This window comes from Myotis nattereri (assembly GCF_964212035.1).
Source record: "Myotis nattereri genome assembly, chromosome: 1".
NCBI classification, from domain to species: Eukaryota; Metazoa; Chordata; class Mammalia; order Chiroptera; family Vespertilionidae; genus Myotis; species Myotis nattereri.
Window position 1 is genome coordinate 47,108,701 of NC_138075.1, and position 18,490 is coordinate 47,127,190.

At 56.3% G+C, this 18,490-nt stretch overlaps 1 protein-coding gene across 2 annotated transcripts in view; it reads left to right on the forward strand.

Annotated features, from left to right (window-relative positions):
• RBPMS2 (RNA binding protein, mRNA processing factor 2) overlaps positions 1-13,965 on the forward strand; it is a 28,722-nt gene extending 14,757 nt beyond the window's left edge. The window contains exons 2-8 of one of the 2 annotated variants that reach the window (XR_013996459.1): positions 2,012-2,089; positions 2,572-2,610; positions 3,459-3,521; positions 3,844-3,994; positions 4,470-4,621; positions 12,519-12,676; positions 12,853-13,647. Coding sequence is in view for 1 of the 2 variants with exons in the window: in XM_081100286.1 (XP_080956412.1) it covers positions 2,012-2,089; positions 2,572-2,610; positions 3,459-3,521; positions 3,844-3,994; positions 4,470-4,621; positions 12,519-12,581 (546 nt within the window). In the remaining variant the exon portion in view is untranslated. Of the gene's footprint in view, positions 1-2,011; positions 2,090-2,571; positions 2,611-3,458; positions 3,522-3,843; positions 3,995-4,469; positions 4,622-12,518; positions 12,677-12,852 lie in introns of both variants that reach the window. The other variant, XM_081100286.1, reaches the window with a different exon arrangement.
• The last annotated feature ends 4,525 nt before the right edge of the window (positions 13,966-18,490 follow it).

Sequence of the window (18,490 nt, forward strand, 5' to 3'; positions counted from 1 at the left end):
GCTGGGTGCTCAAGTCCTGGCACCCAGAAGCAAGGATCACCTCTACCTGCCCAGACGGGTCCCGGGTCTGCTGTCTTTAAAGAAAAGCTGATGACCCGAGCAGGTCACTCTCCTTGGGTTACAGGGAGGTTAAAGGCCCTCCCACCAAAGGGCAGCGTATAGAGGAGGGTGCCCTCTGGAGCCCACCCGGGAGCCTCGGCTGTCCAGTTCCTCCCAGGTGCTTCTGGGAGCAGGGCCGCACTGGAGCACTGTGTGGACGGGGACACAGCTGCGGGCTGTGACGTGTACAGAGCCTTCCCCCCGGGCCTGGGAGCAGAGGATATCTGGTTAGGGAAAGGCATGACTGAAAGGAACAACGTGCTCTAAATGGCAAGGGTATGCTTCTTGGCAAAAAACTCATGTGAGTGAAGAAAATTGTCCTTACCCATTTGTTATCAGGCACGGGCTGGGGCTGGTGACACTGGCTACCAGCAGCTGTCCATGCTGGTTTCCGTAGTCACTCCTGGCTCTGTTGTTGAGGATGTGCGTGTGTGCGTGTGTGTGCGTGTGTGTGTGTGTGTGTGTGTGTGTGTGTGTGTGTTGGGTGTAACTTTGCCTGGCTGCCCCAGGTTCCTGTTCAATCCATTGTCTATAACAAGGCTGTTGGCTGGGTCCCACAGGCTATCATGCTGTTCAGGAAGTTGGGTTTGGCTGGAGTCACAGGATAGAAATCTGGTGTCTAGACCTGGCTTCACCACCAACTTGTCACCATGGTGAGGGCAAGCCTTGTAACTCACAGCATCATCTGCCTCATTTGAAGCTGGCAAGATCCTACTCATTCTTCAAAACCCAGCATAATTGTTCCATCCCTGACTCCTAACCCCGGTCTCTGATTCAGTAAACAGTTAGTACCAGCACCATAGTAGGAGCTGGACACAGAGGCGAGAAAACAACACATTCCTGCCATTGAAGAGCTTACATCTAGCATCAGGAGCAGTGCCCAGGGGGTGGATGTGACAGTGGTGGGCCCTCTGTTGAAGTCATCCCAGGGTGTAGCATAGGACTTATGTTCCATTTACATCCTTGCCTCTCCCCTGGACCAAACGGAACCTCTCAACCTGGGTCTATGGGTATCTGCTACAAAATATATACATTTTAACTTGTGCATTTGTGGGGGGTGGGGGGGGGGTAAGATACATAGTTTGCTCAGGAGGTCAGAGGGGCCCTTGATCTGAAAAGGGATCCGTGATCTGTGTGCTTATTAAATAGGGCATTCTCTTCTTGCAGCTGTTTGATAGCAGACAGTCTTGCACAGAGGTGCTCAGCAGGTGCTTGTTGAGTGACACCTGCAGGATGAACCTAGAGAAAGGAAAGTGTACAGGAAGGGCTTTTGAAAAGTTAAATGCTCGTGCCCTGGCTGGTTGCTCAATGGTTAGAGCATCTGCTCACACACTGAAGGGTCTCAGCTTTGATTCCTGGTCAAGGGCACATACCTGATTGTAGGTGTGATACCTGGCCCCAGTCAGGGTATCACACCTCTCCCACTCTCACACATCTCTCTCTCTCCATTTCCTTCTCTCCCTCTCTTCCCCCACTCCCTTCCACTCTTTCCAAAAATTAGCCCTAGCCATTTAGCTCAGTGGATAGAGCATAGGCCTATGGACTGAAGGGTCCCAGGTTCGATTCCAGTCAAGGGGACATGCCTGGGTTGCAGGCTCGATCCCCAGTGGGGGGTATGCAGAAGGCAGCCAATCAATGTTTCTCTCTCATCATTGATATTTCTCTCTCTTCCTCTTCTTTCCTCTCTGAAATCAATAAAAATATATTTAAAAGTAAATAAATAAATAAAAATCTAAAAATCAGTGGGGAAAATATTCTTGGGTGAGGATTAACAACAATAACAAAAAGTTAAATGCCAGGAACCTCTGAGTATTCATTTGTCTCAGGAAATACCAAATTGCTCCCTAAACTCTGGGAAGATTCTAGTTCCTTCTAGAAGGAAGGGCCATCATTCCTGTCCTTCTGTCTCCAGGTCCGGACACTGTTCGTCAGTGGCCTCCCTGTGGACATTAAACCCAGAGAACTCTACCTGCTCTTCAGGCCGTTCAAGGTGAGTCTGGGCCCAGCCACCCATGGGCAGAGGCTAGGATAGAGGCGAAGCGTCAGGAATGAATCGCTGGCCTGGGCAGAGTATCAGAAACTGATCACAGACCTGTCAGTTCACATGTTGCTTTCTGCTGATCACTTAGCCCTTCCCAGCCTCTGCTTCCTCATCTGTAAAGTGGGGACATGGAGAATCTCCATAGGTTTTGCTGTAGAAGTAATCTTTGAGATTCAGTGTAGCCTTTTCAATTTGCAGAGGAGAAAACCTAACGAGGTAAGATCTGTGCATCTGGATTACAAGCTAGTGGGGCAAATGGGAATTTATGCACGAAGCGATGGCTCCTACCACCGATGCCCACCATGTGCTACTCCATGTGGTGCAGGATGCAGAATGGAGGGCGCCCAACAGTGGTGGAGGGCGGAGTGGGTGGCTGGGACAGCACAGCAGTGGCTCTGACCTTCCCTGTTAATGACTGCCTCTCTCTGCAGGGGTACGAAGGGTCCCTGATCAAGCTCACCTCGAGACAGGTAATTTCTCTGCAAGGTTGTTCTTCCTCCCAGCCCATCCCAACTGCTGAGCTTGGGATGAAGTCTGTGCCTTTTATTCAGTCGTGAGGGCGCTGAGACCTGCTCCCTGTTCCTGTTTCTGTCCTGGGCTGGTGAAACAGTGGCCTCCACAGACCCCCTCTTCTTACCAGTCAGCTCCTGGTCCTCCCTCTCTGACTCCTGGCTCGAGGCTAAGGGCCACTTGGGGTCTGGACTGACCCTTGGCAAAATGAAGTTGGAGATGTTTCAACCTCTTCCCCTTGATCGAATCTAGAACTTCCTCAGGCACTTGATATATTGGAGTCCCCTTCCTGGGAAAACATCAGAACTTACTCGTTTGTTTTTTTTATTTCAGAGGGTAAGGGAGAGGGAGAGAGAGATAGAAACATCAGTGATGAGCGAGGATCAATGATCGGCTGCCTCCTTCACGCCTTACACTGGGGATCGAACCCACAACCTGAACATGTGCCCTGACAGGGAATCGAACTGTGACCTGTTTTTAGGTCAATGCTCAACCACTGAGCCATGCTGACTGGGCTGGAACTTACTCTTAATTACCTGCATGCATAAAAAAAAAAAAAAAAAAAAGACTTATTGGAAGGGTGATGTTTAGTGCTGTGGGATAAAGCTCTAACCTGGCACCATTTCCCACAATGTGGTACCTGGGTTGGAGACTTTTGGTGCAGAGTCTTCTATCGTTCCAACTGAGCTTAGGGTGGAAATAGGCAAGAGTTGCTTTTTATTATTTTGGGTTTTTGTTTTGTTTTGTTTTTGCGGGGCAGATGGGATGTTGGGAGAGATGCAAGGGTGTTCTCTCTTTTTCCTCCTAGCCTGTTGGTTTTGTGATCTTTGACAGCCGGGCAGGAGCAGAAGCAGCCAAGAATGCATTGAATGTGAGTAGATGGTGAACAGGTCTTTCTCTGACCCACAGTCCCCTAGGCATGGGGTGTCCTTGTTCTGTCTTCTGCAAACCTTCCCCCACTCCACGCCCAAGGAGAGGGCCCACAGACCTCATTTCCCAGCCGCCCTGGGGCAGAGTCCTTGGCTGTGCCGTCTTGGCCAGACGTCACTACTCACAAGGCTGGAGCAGCATGTCCTCTGTCGCGGCCCCATGTGGGCAGGTCTTTCGGGCGAGATCGTTTCTGGGGCCCTTCTGTGCCCACTGCAGTGGACAGTCTGCAGTAAAGTCTTTCCCTTCCTTTCCTTCCGATATAGGGTATTCGCTTTGATCCCGAGAACCCGCAGACCCTGAGGCTAGAGTTTGCCAAAGCCAATACCAAGATGGCCAAGAACAAGCTAATGGCTACACCAAATCCCACCAGCGCTCACCCCGCCCTCGGAGCACACTTCATCGCACGGGACCCCTGTGAGTGGCGCCCAGCTGCAGCCTGCTGCCTGCACTAGGCCTGGGCTTGGGGCCCCCATGGGGTTTGTACAGAGAGCAGGCATGGAGATTCTCACTGGGGGACTGTCCGCCTGCATGCCCCCTTTTCCAGGAGGCTGTTTGCATCCACAGCCACCTCCGTATGGGTTCCATGCTTCCGCCCTCCCTGCAGCCTTTGTTGGGCCTCGGACAGGCTGAGCCGTCAGACTTCCCTGAAGCCTTCTCTGGTTTCTCTTGGTTGAGATGGGCGGAGGCCCATCTGAGAGCTTCTCAAAGCAGACAAGACGCTCTCCCTGCCAGGCCAAGTTACCATGGCTTCTTTCTCTGGTCCTGAGGGGTATCTGACCTGACGGGAGCTTCTGCTTCAACCGTAGTGCTGAGTCCCCTTGTCTGCTTGGCATGAGGTGGCAGAGGGGAGTGTTCTGACGATGGGGGGCTATTGTCTCTCCCTTTGTAGATGACCTGATGGGGACTGCTCTGATCCCCACGTCCCCAGAGGCCTGGGCCCCCTACCCTCTGTACACCACAGAGCTGACCCCGGCTATCTCACACGCTGCGTTCACCTACCCAGCTGCCACTGCTGCTGCCGCCGCCGCCCTGCATGCTCAGGTAAGCTCTCCCCGGGGAGAAGCAGGACGGGGGAGAGTGAAGGCTCTGAGTGGCCAGATTTTGTACCTACCTGGCCTCTGGACCACGCATGTCTCTTGGGCTCTGACAGAGGGTGGGGGGAGAGGACAAGCCGTGAGGCCACATTGAAGATTCGGGGCAGAGTCCTGAGGACCCAGCTGTGGCTCCACCACCCGTGGCCGGGCACTGCACTCTGTCTGCGGTGACTGAACCACGATTCAAATCCCAGCCCGAGTGTGGTCTCCGGAACCCGCTGCCTGCCTCTGCCTCCCCCTGTCTTTATGGACTTGAGAAAGCTCTTAGAGATGGCTGTGCCTTGGTGTTTCTAGTTATCTGGGAAAGGAGAGTACTATTGTGTGCCTCAGGGTTGTTGTGAGAATTAAATGTCAGTACATGAGAGGTGCTAGAACTGTACGTGGGACAAACGTCCCGAGTGCTCAGAGAGGGTTCCTGTTTCCATGGAGCCTGGATGCTCTCCCTCCCGAGCCTGCACTGGAACAGGAGAGAGGGCGCGAGCACGTCCAGGAGAGGCCGGGAGGGTAGAGCTGGCCGGGAGGGCTCTCTGCTCAGTGAGGGCCGGGCTAGATGCTGGAGAGGCAGACAGGGGGTCAGCTACCAGCCCATTCCTGTGAGGCAGCAGCAGGAATGCCAGCTGTGTGGATGGCACTGCCAGGTGGCACAGGAGGGCGGGGGAGCAGCGGCGAGCCCACCTCGGCCTCCCATCAGTGGGAAGGGTGACCTAGCCGGGGCGTGCTGTGCTGTTGAGCAGGCGTGAGCAGAGGCTGCAGACTTGCAAGGGCAGCAGAAGGGGATGAGGAGGAACAGGAAGTGAGAAGCCAGGAAGGCGGAGTTCACAGGAACTGGAAGCTGCAGTGGGAGGAGTCGGTGCGCTGTTCAAGGGCTAAGTTCCTGGTCATCTCCGTCCCCTGGGTTGCCCAGTTCCAGGGTGGAAGGGTCAGGTTCTGGGGCTAGCACCCCAGCAAACCCAGCAGGGGCACTCTCCCTGGCCACAGCAACTTTAGATTGTACCGAGGGCAGAAGTGAGGGCCAACTGTGGGTGCTTTCCCCAGCTGACAGCACAGACAGCTGGAAAGCTGGTTGGGGTAGGAAGGTGGTAAAGATCTGCCCTGGCGGGAGATGTTTGGGTGTTTACCAGGCTCTGTGGTGGGCATAGAGTAGTTAGCAGGGCACGCTGTCCGTCGTCTCTGACCTGGCGCAGTGTGGAAGGCGGGCAGTTGCACGGTATTCCGGCCACGTGGGGAGTTTAACTGTTGGGGTCCTCACCTCTGCTCCCCACTTTGCACCAGTTGGTGACCTGGTCTACGGCAGGTGGCTTCCTCTGTACAGTGAGAGGGTTAGGCCAGATGGGGTGAGAGGTCTGCTCTGAGATGCTAGGCTGTGACAGTGACCAAGCAGAGGTTGGGAGCCAGGGACAGGAGAGGCACCTCTGCCCTTCTGGGGTGGCCCCCTGGCGGGCTGGGAGTGCTATGCCGCTACCTGCTCCGAGGGTTTTGTGCCCTCCTGTTATCTTCCTTTCCAGCTTGCTCCCACCCTCCCTACTCCTTGTGGTTGTCCCACTCTAACCCAGCTGCCTCGTCCAAATCCTGGCTCTCTCTTTTAACACCTGTGTGAGCTTGGGCAAGTTACTTAACCTCTCTGTGTCCCAGTTTCTTTTTGGAATGGTGATAATCATACCTACTTTATACGGCTATACAGAGGGAAGACTGTAGAAGTACCAGGTATCATGGCTGGTATTTAATATCATCGTTGTCCAGTTTCCTCACCTGGGTCCTCTCTGAGGCTGGGGGCCTCATTATGCCTGAGTTCCTGTCTCCTGGCTTCCCAGGGCAGGGTTTGAAGGCTGCCTCAAAGGGTAGTGGCATTTTTGGGGAGGGAGACTAACAAGAGGTTGGTCCAGGCAGTAACTAATTCTCTGGAAAGCCATGTTCTCAATAGTAAAACGTTGTTAGGACCAAATGCAGTAATAAGCATGACAGCATTTTCCAAGTAGTAGCATTTTTTCTTTTCATTTCCAGAGCCCTCTCCCCGCCCCTTCAGTAGGGCTTCCCCTTGAAGTGGAGGTTGAAAATGCCTAAATAGCCCTGGCTGGTTTTGATTCAATGGAGAGAGCATCGACCTGCGGACTGAAGGGTCCAGGATTCGATTCTAGTCCAGGGCACATGCCCGGGGTTGTGGGCTCTATCCCCAGTAGGGGGCATGCAGGAGGCAACCAATCAATGATTCTCATCATTGAAAGGAACTGTGAGCTGCGAGGCTTCGGTGGGCACAGGGGTGGGTCTCGGCCCATCCTTTGCACCCCTGCCTGGCCCCTCCCTCTGTGGACCCCGATCCCCTGTCTGCCAGCAGCGGGTGTGAGTGGCAGCTGCTGCCCCGATCACCCCTCAGGAGCAGAGGGAGGTGGAGAAGCCCTCAGGGGTGATCAGGGCTGGTAGCGGGTATGAGCGCAGCTGGTGCAGGCAGTGGGTGTAGTGGCGGCTCGGGTGCCGGCAGCGGGTGCGAGCAGGGCCATCGCCGACAGTAGGTGCGAGAGGCAGCTGCCGGCCCCGATCGCCCTTCAGGAGCAGGGGAGGTGGAGAAGCCCAGCAGGACCTCAGTGTGTGGAAGCAGAGAATTTTCAGTAACTACCAGAGGCTCACCCTGATGACAGCGGCTGGCGCCCCGCCTTGTTCCACGCTCTGCTGCCTGCTGCTGCCCGCCATGTTCCCCGCGCACCCCCAGGTGGTCAGCACACATCACAGCAACTGGTTTGGTTGTTTCACCGTTTGGTCTATTTGCATATTAGCCTTTTATTATATAGGATATCTTAAATATATATATAAAAGGCTAATATACTAAGTGTCTGACCGTCCGACCGGTCACTATGATGCACACTGACCAACGGGGCAGACGCCCAACACAGGAGCTGCCAAGTATCTGGCAGAGGCGGTTCTCGGGTGACGCATCCCGAAACCAGAGAGGATGGAGCAGGATGGAGCCTGATTCCTCCTGGGGCCGCGCAGTTCCACCTTCGGCCATGGGTTATGTTGTTGCTGGCTGCTGTGGGCCCTGAGTCTGGTTTACTGCACACTTGGATTTGCATTCCACACCCTGTGCGACAGCAACTTTGCAGAGCGCCCTCTTACACTCTGGGACCCCTCGGGGGATGTCGGAGTGCCAGTTTCAGCCCGATCCCCGCAGGCCAGGCCGAGGGACCCCACCTGCTGGTGGGACCCTGCTCACTCCGCAGATGCCGGGGAGGGACCGCGGGCGGTTGGCTCCAGGGCATGTCTGGCCCATCACACCCAGGCCCGCCCTGCCGGCCACCTTCTAATTAATTTCCTTTCAATGTGCATGAATCTGTGCACCAGGTCACTAGCCCTATATTCCTATGTAATAAAAGGCTAATATGCAAATTGTCCCCTCAGCCAGGAGTTTGACCAGGGGGTGGGGCCAGTCGGCCCACTGCCCGCAGCCCCTCCCCTGGCCAGCCCCACCCCTGATCGGGGGCAGGGCCAACTGGCCAACCTCCTGCAACCTCTGCCCCCGGCCAGCATGATCGGCCCCAATCAGAGCAGGCCAGCTGGACCCCACCCATGCACAAATTTGTGCACCAGGCCTCTGGTGTATATATAAAAGCCTAAGTGACCGTCCAACTGGTAGCTATGATGCACACTGACCACCAGGGGGCAGATGCTCAATGCAGGAGCTGCCGAGCTGCAGTGATTTGGCAGCTGTGGTTCTTGGGTGATGCACCCTGAAACCAGAGAGGAGGGAGCCCGATTCCGGGGTGCATCACCCAAGAACCACCCTCTCGCAATCCAGGACGCCTTGGGGGATGTTGGAGAGCCGGTTTCAGCCCAAACCCCACCGGTGCACGGGGCCTCTAGTATATATATATATATTTAAAAAGAAAACGCCTAAATAAAGGGGTGGACAGTGTTGATCTGAAGAGAATTATTCTGAACCCAGGGGACCAACAAAACTGAGTTTTTCTATGCCTGGGGGCAAGGAGGTGGCAGCTCAGAGACAAGAGGGGATGAAAAGCAGTTCTTCCTTTACCCAGATGGGCACACCCCAAATGCATGCCCTTTGCCAGTAGCTCAGCCAGAGTCCCAGGGACCAGACCTGCAGAGAGGTGCTGGGAGATGGTTCATCCCCCTCTGTCTTGGCACAAGGCCCTCTTGCTCAACCTTCTGAGCCTCTTGATAGAATCTTCTCCTTCAAGAGGGTGAGGCATGCAGGAGGTGTGGATGGCAGAGGTCCGCTGGGGTCTGGTACATAAAGACAGTAGCCTAAACTCAGGGGTTCTCCATGTCCCTTGTGTCCGAGTCCTCCCAGACTGGACTTTGCCTTTTATTATTTCACCTGAGGAAATGGGGGTCTCTCACTGCGGCTCCCCATCCTTAGACTGGCACAGCCACTTACCGACGACCTTAAGGTTGCATGAGCTTCCTTGCCTCTCTTTTCGTATCTGTATAATGGGATGGTGATAGCATCAGCTTCAGAGGGTGTTTATGAGGATTAAATGAACCCAGTACCTGCAAACTACTTAGAGCAGCACTTGGCATAGGCTAAGCGTTTCATAAGCATTAGCTATTAGAGCTCTGCATTTATTGGGGTGGTGGGGAGGGGGCGGGAGGAGAGGCAGGGTTTTGTTTTGTTTTCCCTTTGGCCTATCATCCTGCTCCTAGAAAATCGCTACCTTTGGTCCTTAGACTTGGTAGGTAGTTGGGCGCGAGTGTATATGTAAAGCCACGGATAGGAATCTTTTACAAAAATTACTGTAGACACACTTAATCATTTTAAAACTTAATTATGAGGACATTTTTCTTTTTCTTTTTTTAAAATATATTTTATTGATTTCTTACAGAGAGGAAGGGAGAGGGATAGAGAGTTAGAAACATCGATGAGAGAGAAACATCGGTCAGCTGCCTCCTGCACACTCCCTACTGGGTATGTGCCTGCAACCAAGATATATGCCCTTGACCGGAATCGAACCTGGGACCCTTGAGTCCGCAGGCCGATGCTCTATCCACTGAGCCAAACCGGTCAGGGCGAGGACATTTTTCCACATCAGTCAATGGAGATCTACATTCTAGATGCCCTGCCAGCCCACCACTGGGTGAGTGTGCCCAGCTCGCTGTGGATGGAAGCAGGTGTGTACACAGTGCTTTGCTGCTGGTAGGCTGTGCGGCAGTAGGCGCCCTGTTCATGCCTCTCTGGGCACCTATCCTGTGGTTTCCTTGTCATAACTTCCTGGGGCTGTTACAGGGTCAGCGTGTAGACTGGCCAGTCTGGGGTCAGTAAGAATTGACCTTCAGGTGAGTGAGGCCCCGTATTTGCTGGCTGTTCCTATTTCTTCTGTGGCTTTGCTCCTTTGCCCCTTCCCTTCTGGGCACATCTCAGTCAGTCCCAGGTGAGAGGGAACTGAGTTCCTGCCCCCCTTTTGTTTTGCTGCTGGTCCTCTTGGGACCTGGTTCATCGTAGATACCATGGGTCTGTCCGTGTAGGTATCTCAGGACCCCAAGTCCCCTCCGATCAACTAGAGGCCCTGAGAAGGGACCAGCCGCTGACTCCCTGAGGTGCTGGCCCTGGGGGGCGGGGAGGGGGTCTTATTCTGAGCTGAGACAGGAAGGGACTGTGCTTTAGAGATTTGTGTTTTTTTACTCCTCATCTGATAATATGTTTATTGATTTTAGAGAGAGAGGAAGGGGAAGAAGAGAGAGAGAGAGAGAAAGAAAGAGAGAGAGAAAGAGAGAGAGGAACATCAATCAGTTGTCCCGCCCGGGGATCAAATCCGCAGCCTAGGTCTGTGCCCTGACCAGGAATTGAGCCTGTAACCTTTTGGTGTGCGGGGCAGTGTTCCACCAACCGAGCCACCGGCCGGGGCTGGGTCGTGCTTCCCTAGAGGACCCGGCCCGCCGGCCCACGCTGTGTGTCTGAGGGAAGCGGAAATGCAGCCACTTGAGAACATTCTGTGCACTTCAGGGGAATGGCCTTCTGGAGCTCAGAAATGGGGTCTTTCCTCTACTTCCTCCCCAGGAAGGCGCTGACTCATCTCAGGCCAGGGGGAAAGTGCTGCTTCAGAGGCAGGAATTCCAGCACTTGTGGAGAGTGTGGGGCCGGATGAGGCGGGCTCGGAGGGAGTCTGACGCAGCTGCAGGAGGCCTCGGCTTCCCCAGTGGTGCAGAGGGCGAGGGGGAGGCCTCCAGAGTCCCTCCCACTCCCCTCCGATGTCCTCCCCGCCCCCAGCCCTGCAGGGCACCCAGCTCCAGGCACTTCCTTGCTGGGGGCTGCTCCGGGGTCAGGAGAATTCCCTGAGCTGGGCCACAGGCTCTCCAGCAGCTGCGGCGGAGCTGGTTTCCTCGCCCTCCTTGTGGCCTGGGCTCTGGTGTCCAGCGGGCCTCCTGCTGAGAGGGCATCCGTGGCTCCGCAAAGGGGAGGAGAGGCTTCCTCCCACTCGCTGTCAGCCGGGAAGGCAGGGAACCGCTTCCAGATGTTCAGAAGGCAGGAAAGAAGGTCCCGGCCTCTGCCTGGACAGCTCAAAGGCGAGAAGCGCCTCCTGACCTTGCTGTTGGTGCGGGGCTGACTCAACGCAGTTCTCGCAGCCTGGGGTCGGCTGTGCCCTGGTGACGGCAGTGCCGCAGGCTTGGAGCCCAGAGAGGAGCCTGGCATTGGTCAGGCGACTAAGACTTTGCCCTGCTGTATGCTATATGCCAAGCATCCTGGCATCGTAGGGTGGCCAGCCCCTGACGTCCTGCTGTGTGCTGGTGATCAGAGTCCTGCGCTGTACAGACAGCACCTGGCATTGGAGAGGGCACAGGAGCAAGTTCTCAGGAAGCTTCCTGCAGCCCCAAGTGGCCTGGAGGGTCCCAGGGGCCCGGTGGGTAACTGGTCTGACTGGTGCAGCTGCAGGGACTTGTCCAGGAGCCCAGCTGCTCCTGTCTCTGCGTCGGCTCCTGTGCCATCCCTTCCTTTCCCTGGGGGACCCTGGGCTCCGTCTGGGTAATCTCCCCCTCCCCCAGGCAGCCCTGGGCCAGGCTGGGGCAGACGTGCTGCCTGTAACGGGCAGGTGGCGGGGGCAGGTGGCCTTCCCTGCAGTGTTGGCTTGGCCCCTAAGACAGCTTACCATCCAGACGACCAGCCCATGGGGAAGGGGTGCATATCATTTCCAGACCCATCTCTGGGGGTCCTGCTTCGGAGCTACTGTGCTGTGGGGCCCTCTGCAAAGTGCCAGGGTTTCCGTAGCTGCCACTCAAGGGTTTAGCTGGCAGGTTACAAACCTCGAGACTCAGGAGGGTGATGACGGAGGGACGGAGAGGTGGAGATGGGGAGGATGTAGCAGTGGGTCTCGCCCACGGCTTCCTTACAGGTCACACAAGGCCCGGAGGCCACACCAGCTTTGCTTTCTCGTGTGGAGTCCTCGCATTCTGTCTCCCTGATGCTCATGACTGCCTGTGACAGTCATCTCTAGCCGACAGCTGGGTGAGGACACTGAGATTCAAAGATGTTGAGCAAAACTGTATTGTGGTTTAGTCTCCTGTTAGGAATTCTGCCCCCTCCCAGGAAAGGGCGAAGGGCAGACTGTTAGCAACTGGGCCCCCTGCCGCCAAGACTCCACCTGGCCCGTCCCGCCCGGTCTAGTGGAGTGTCAGTCACCGTAACCGTTCTCTCATTTGGCCTTCACCCTGCAGAGGAGGCAGGTCAGGGCCCTCTCCCATTTTCAGGATGAAGACACAGGCCGAGGTGAGTACCTGGCCCGACACCTGCCAGTGGTGACAGAGCCAGGACTCTGACGGCACAGAAGGCCGCGCTTACGGGGCTCCCCATCCGGGGAAGGGGCTGCAGGGCTAGCTGCTGATGTCGGCTTCTCTTGCAGGTGCGCTGGTACCCTTCCTCTGATACCACCCAGCAAGGATGGAAATATCGTCAGTTCTGTTAGTTTCTCAGTAAGTGCCGGCCCAGAGGTCCGGGATGCATGGCCCAGACCCGGCTTCCCGCAGGGCCCTGTCTCCCCTCACCGAATCCGAGAGCCAGGTGATGCGAGGCCTTCACCTGCGCGTGTGCACCGGGCACTCTGGCTGGTTCTCCCCCTTCTCCTCCCACCCTGTCACCCGCCCCATCTGTCCTGCAGACTTGGCCCAGTGGGAAGGCCTGGGTTCAGCTCCAGTCCCGCACCTCTGCTCACAGCCCCCTCTCTCCCCTCCCTCCAGGTCTTGTTACCACAGCTTGACGCTCCCACCCCCCGCTGGGGATGGGGAGGAAGCTGCCGCCTGCCCGCAGCTTCCACTGTCCTGGGCGGCCTGTGGAGAGCTGCTGCTTTCCTCCAAAGACTGTGAATTTTAAGCCTGACTCAGTGGACTGCTTCCTGTTCCCTTCTCTCCTCTCCCTCAGCCCTGTCCTGCCCAGAGCCCTTCTCCAAGGCCTCAGGGGAGGATTCTGGGGCACCCAGACCCGGTTCCGAGGCCGCCCTGGGACCGAGCGAGGCCCGACCTCCCGCCCAAACTTGCTTTTGTAGCTTCACCTCAGAGGAACAAGGCGTTTGGTTTTGCATGTTTTCTGGCATGAATTAAGACACTTACACTTGTGTATATGTGAGTGTACAGTTTGTTCTCACACTGTGTCACCATAGCAACAGGTCCTGGCCTTTAATGGTTCATCATTCCTGGTCCCTCTCTCCACGCCCCTCCCCTACACCCACCCTGCTTCGGTGAGGCCGCGCCCTGCCGCCAGTTCCACTGCCCCTCACTTCCCGGCTGAACAGCAACGACCGCCCGACGGAGTGTTTCCTTTTTCGTTTCAAATCGGGGTCCTCCGCTCCCTCCTCAGACGGGCCAGCAGCTGTTCAGAGCATCCCTTCTCTGCCCATTTTGCTCACCTCTCCACAGCGCACCCCCCCCCGCCACTGCTCCTCATTCTTTCCAAACTACGAAACCAACCAAAAAGTGAAAGTATTTTTGTACCCTGTGTAACAAAATATTTATGCATCATAAAGGATTTTTCATGTGTGTGTGCAATTAATTATTGAAGAGACCTTGTTCGCCCTGTCAGATAAGTTTAATGTTTAGTTTGAGGCATGAAGAAGAAAGGGTTTCCATTCTCCAGCCGTGAGCCTTCGTGCCAGGCGTTAGTTTAAGAAAAATGAAGGGAGAATTGTGCAATTTTTTTGTTTTGTGAGCACATCAGTGCTTTGCCTTTGGCCGCAGCTGTGGCTGTCTTGCCGTTTTCAGACTTAGGAGACGAGGTGGCTGTTGTAATTGCTGATCCTGTGAGAATGTGAAACTGGATGATATATGAAATGCAAAATAAAAAAATCATCCAAAGTCACTGCTCTCTGACCTTTGCTTCCGCGGGATGTAGACTGCTGTTGGGAGGGCATAGCAAGAGGACAGAGGCTGAGAGCTCAGGGGGAGGAAGTGAAGTGGGTCCCGGCCTGAGAGCTCTCGGCCCCTCCCTCCTTCCCTCTTTTGTAACTGAAGTCTGGAGGGGAAGTGACTTGCCCAGGGCCATACATGGGATTGGGGGTGGGGCTGGCAGCTTACCTGTGTTTAAATTTTTTTAAAAAAATATGTTTTTAGTGATTTTAGAGAGAGAGGAAGGGAGATAGAAACATCTATGAGAGAGGAACATCATCCATTGGCTGCTTCCTGCACACCCCTTACTGGGGATGGAGCCTGCAACCCGGCATGTGCCCCGACTGGGAATTGAACTGGCGGGCGACCTCTTGTTGCTGGGAGGATGCCCAGCCAGCTGAGCCACACCAGCGGGGCCCCACCTGTGTCTGATTCATTCCCTTCACCTTCCGAGTTCTGAGGATAGAACCGGAGAGTCCATACACCCACAGGAAGCCCGCAGTGGGAACCTGCATTTTCCCCAGGTGCTGTGACCCATCGGCCTGGCCCTCCGTGCCCTGTGTGACTCTCAGGCCCCTGGAGAGAAGGACTGGTTTGGGGGTTGGCCTCCTCTGTGCAGCGTCCTTGGCGCAGGGCTAGTGAGGCTGTTGGGGAGACAACCGGGCAGGGTGGCGCAGAAATAGTTAAGCTCCCTGCCTGCTGGGCCCCCGGCTGCAGCTCCCCAGATGCCTTAGCTGAGGTGCAGCTGGAGCCAGAGCACATGGGCATGAAGGTCAGGGACCCGGGTGGGGTCGACCCTGGGCTGCCCTGGACCCAGTCGGGATGCCCCCAGCTGCCCCTTCCCCTGGGTGACTCGGGCCTCAGCTTCCTCCTCTGTGATGTGGCCTGAAACACTTTCCAGCTCCTGGAGGGTCAGAGCATGACCTGACCTGATGGCTTTGCTGGTTCCCTTTCCTCTGTGTCCCCTCTCCTCGCCCTTCACTGCTTGACTCGGACGCTGTGCCTGGAAGGATGGGGAGCAGGAGAGGCCGAGCACCCCCGCCTGGGGCTGGCCCTGGCACACCCCCACCTGCACCTTGTGTGACTCGGGTGTCCCTCCCACTCCCCCATCACCCTCTGAATCCCGGCCGGCACTGGCACCGTGGGGCTGTTCTGCTGCTGACTGTTCTGCTGTGAGAGGCCCAGGCAGACACTGGCTGCCCCCGCCGGTACCTGCACGTGAAGAGAGGGCACAGCGCCTCGGTGCCGTGAGGGAGGAGGAGCCTGGCCCGTAGGGAACTGGGCATCGAGTGGTGGGTTACCTGGACCCTGAGGGAGGCTCTGGGAGGGCAGAGCTGGTGGCTTTGTTCAGCCAGCAAGAGGAGGGGTGTTGATCCTTTCCTGTCTGCCCCCTCACTTGATGCTGCACTTGGATCAGCTGGGCACTTGCCAAGCGGGCGAGGCCTTGCCAGCCTGCAGCCCCTCCTCGCGCTGGTGGGGAAGCTGCTCTGAGCCCACAGCCCCCACCCAGGGCAGGGCGGTAACTGACCTACTTTAGCTGTCGGGAACCACTGGGTCTTCCCAGGCGGTGAATTATTTAGCTGGGTGCCTGGGCTGTGAGGGGCTAGGAGAGCTGCTCTATAATTTAAAGCCCCCCCCCCTCCCCCAGCTTCCCTGGGGGGCCTCCTTCACGCTTTGCTGAGCAGGCCTCAGGCCTGGGGCTGAGAGGAGAGGAGCTGGGAAGGGGAGGGAGGCCCCCAGGCCACCCCAGAGGGGGCTTTCCGGCTGAAGGGCCTTTTCCGGATGAGGCCTCCGCAGAAGGGCCGTGGTGGAGTCATGTTAGGCCTGAACTGTGGGGTTGAGGAGCCTCAGATGGTTAAAGGGCTTCCCAGCGAGGGGGGAGGCTGAGGCCAGGAGCAGCCAGGCTCCGCTCCCCATCCTGTCCCTGCTCCTTCCAGAAGCACCTTTTACCTCCCAGGCCGTTCAGTCCTGACCCGCTGGTGCGAGGCCTCTTACTTTCTGGAAGGATTTCGGGCACCTGGGAAGACCAGGCTCTGCTGCTCAGAGGTCCCTTCCCAGCAGCACTGAAGGGCGGGGGAGACCATCTCCACAGGTGCACAGCCCCCACCTCACGCACACACGCACACACGTGCACACATGCACACACGCACGCATGCACACGTGCACGCACGCACAAGGCTGGGGCTGAGTGGCTGCTTGTCGAGGCGCTGGGCGCCCAGGCTGCTCCTGTCCCTGGCCTGAAGCTGGCCCCACCTGCTGGGACAGAGCCGACACGGGCTGTTAGTGCGTGAGTGCTGCTGCCGGGCCAGTCTTTTTGGGGCGTGACTTTCATCTTGGAGCCTTCCCAGCGAGCAGGTTTCCAGGCCCGCCTTGCGCCTGCGAACCTCCAGGCTGTGTGGCCGACGCCAAGCTCTCCTGGCAGCCAGTGCACGGCGAAGGCTTGGCTCCATGGGGACTGGAGGTCTCTGGAGGGACCAGGCTCTCTTGTCCCCCCACCTTCTCCCCGCCCTGCCTGTCGTGACTCCAGCCCTCCGTCAGAATGTAAGTATCCCTCAGAGTAGGATTAGAGAATGTGCCAGAAGGGACCCCGGGTGGGAGAGGTAACCGTGGGGGGGAGGAGAGAGCCCCGCAGCTGCACCCCCCCCCCACCCCGCCTCGGCACCCACGCCAGGCCTGCACGCGGGCACCTCCAGGACGGCAGGCCCTGCTCCCACACTCTGTGGCGTGTTCCCTCAGGAGCAGAGGAGGAGCTGCAGGCCCAGCTCCGTGAGGGCAGGAGGCTGAGTGGATCCTGCCCTGGGAATGTTCCAGGGTTGACAGGAAAGGGACGTAGACTCCTGAGTGGTTCCCTGGGCCTCCTTGACCATCACCCCGCCCACCCACACCCACCGGTCAGCGTGGACAGCGCCGAGGGCTCCCTCACCCTCTGCTTCTGTTTGGGTTGGGTGAGTGAGAGCCCTGGGGAGTTCGGAGGGGGGTCAGTGAGTGAGGCCAGGTGCCCCTCGCCATTGTCTTCATGACCTTGGAGCAAGTCCCTGCCTGGTTCTCTGCAGGGTCCCCTGGCAGCTGGGAGCATATGTAGCCAGTCCCCCACCTTACAGGTGAGGGGGGTGAAGCACAGAGAAGGAAGGTGGTTTGCTCTAAGTCAGAAAGGCAATGGCCAAGGCGTGCTCCTCTCTGCTGACCCAGTGCAGCTCCTTCCACCACCCACCTGGCCATTCCAGGACCTCCCGCACCCCCTTCCACACGCGCAGAGGGGAAGCACAGGCTCAGAAGCCTGCACTGCAGCTCAGGTGTCCTGTCGGGCCACACCCTGGCCTGATGTCTTCCAGAGCTGCTGGGTGCTGCTCCCTCGTTAAGGGACAAAGGCAGGCCCTCGGTGACCTTTCTGGCTTCTGCCCAGCCCTGTGCAGTTTCTCTGGCCTTTTAAGCTGGGCGGAGGGGGGGGGGCGGGGGGGGGGTCATTGGCCTGCAGGACCCACAGAGCTCTCAGTTTATGCAAGACAGTGTCTCCATCTCTGCCTGTGGTAGAGAAAATGCAACACAGTTTAGTAGGAGGCGTCTAAGAACTAAGGAATGGTTATATCATTTTGTGAAAATCTATCTTTTCTCCTCTGAATGTGTATATATTTCTTTGTGAATCTGCCCTTCTCTCGCAGGGTTATTGTGAGGGGTTATGATAATACAGGAATGTGCCGAATACATAACAGGTGCGCAATAAATGTTTGCTGTTGTTATCTTCAAAAAAACCCACGTTTTCATAGTTCATCCTTAACAGATGTAATTGAGTTGGTTCTGTGCACTCCTTGGTCATTTTTCCAATGGATCAATAGTCCTCAAAGGGTTTTAACCCCTCCCTGTACCTGGAGGGGACTTGGAGGAGTCAGCAGGCAGAAGCCCCCAGAGCTAGCTTTGGGCACTTTGGCATCTTTTGATCAAATCATTTAGGATTTCAGAGTTCTGACAATAGTGGCAGTAACGCATTCAATACTGCTGTACACTGTGCAAGTTCGCATGCGCTGTATCTGGTGATCCTCATCAAAGCCCTGAGATAAGCAAGAAAAGTATCCGCTTTTTGTAGCTGTGGGAAACAAGGTTTAAAAGATGCCAAAGTCCAGGCCGCTGTGACTCAGTGGTTGAGCGTTGACCTATGAACCAGGATCTCATGGTTCGATTCCAAGTGAGGGCTCGTGCCCGGGGTTGCAGTCTCCACCCCCAGTGAGGGGCGTGCAGGAGGCAGCTGATGAATGATTCTCTCTCATCATTGATGTTTCTCTTCCTTCCTCTCTGAAATCAATAAAAATATATATATATATTTTTAAAAAGTGCTATGGAAAGCAGATGGCTCAAGACCCAGGTTTTCTGGTGTCCCCATCCAGAGTGAAATGGTTCTCTGGAACTCTGGGTCCCAGGGTCCCACAAAGGCCAGGGCTCCTGGGAGACTGGACGAGTCTCACTGGGACCGTAGAAGCTTGGTCAGAAAGGAGCCAGTGGTGAC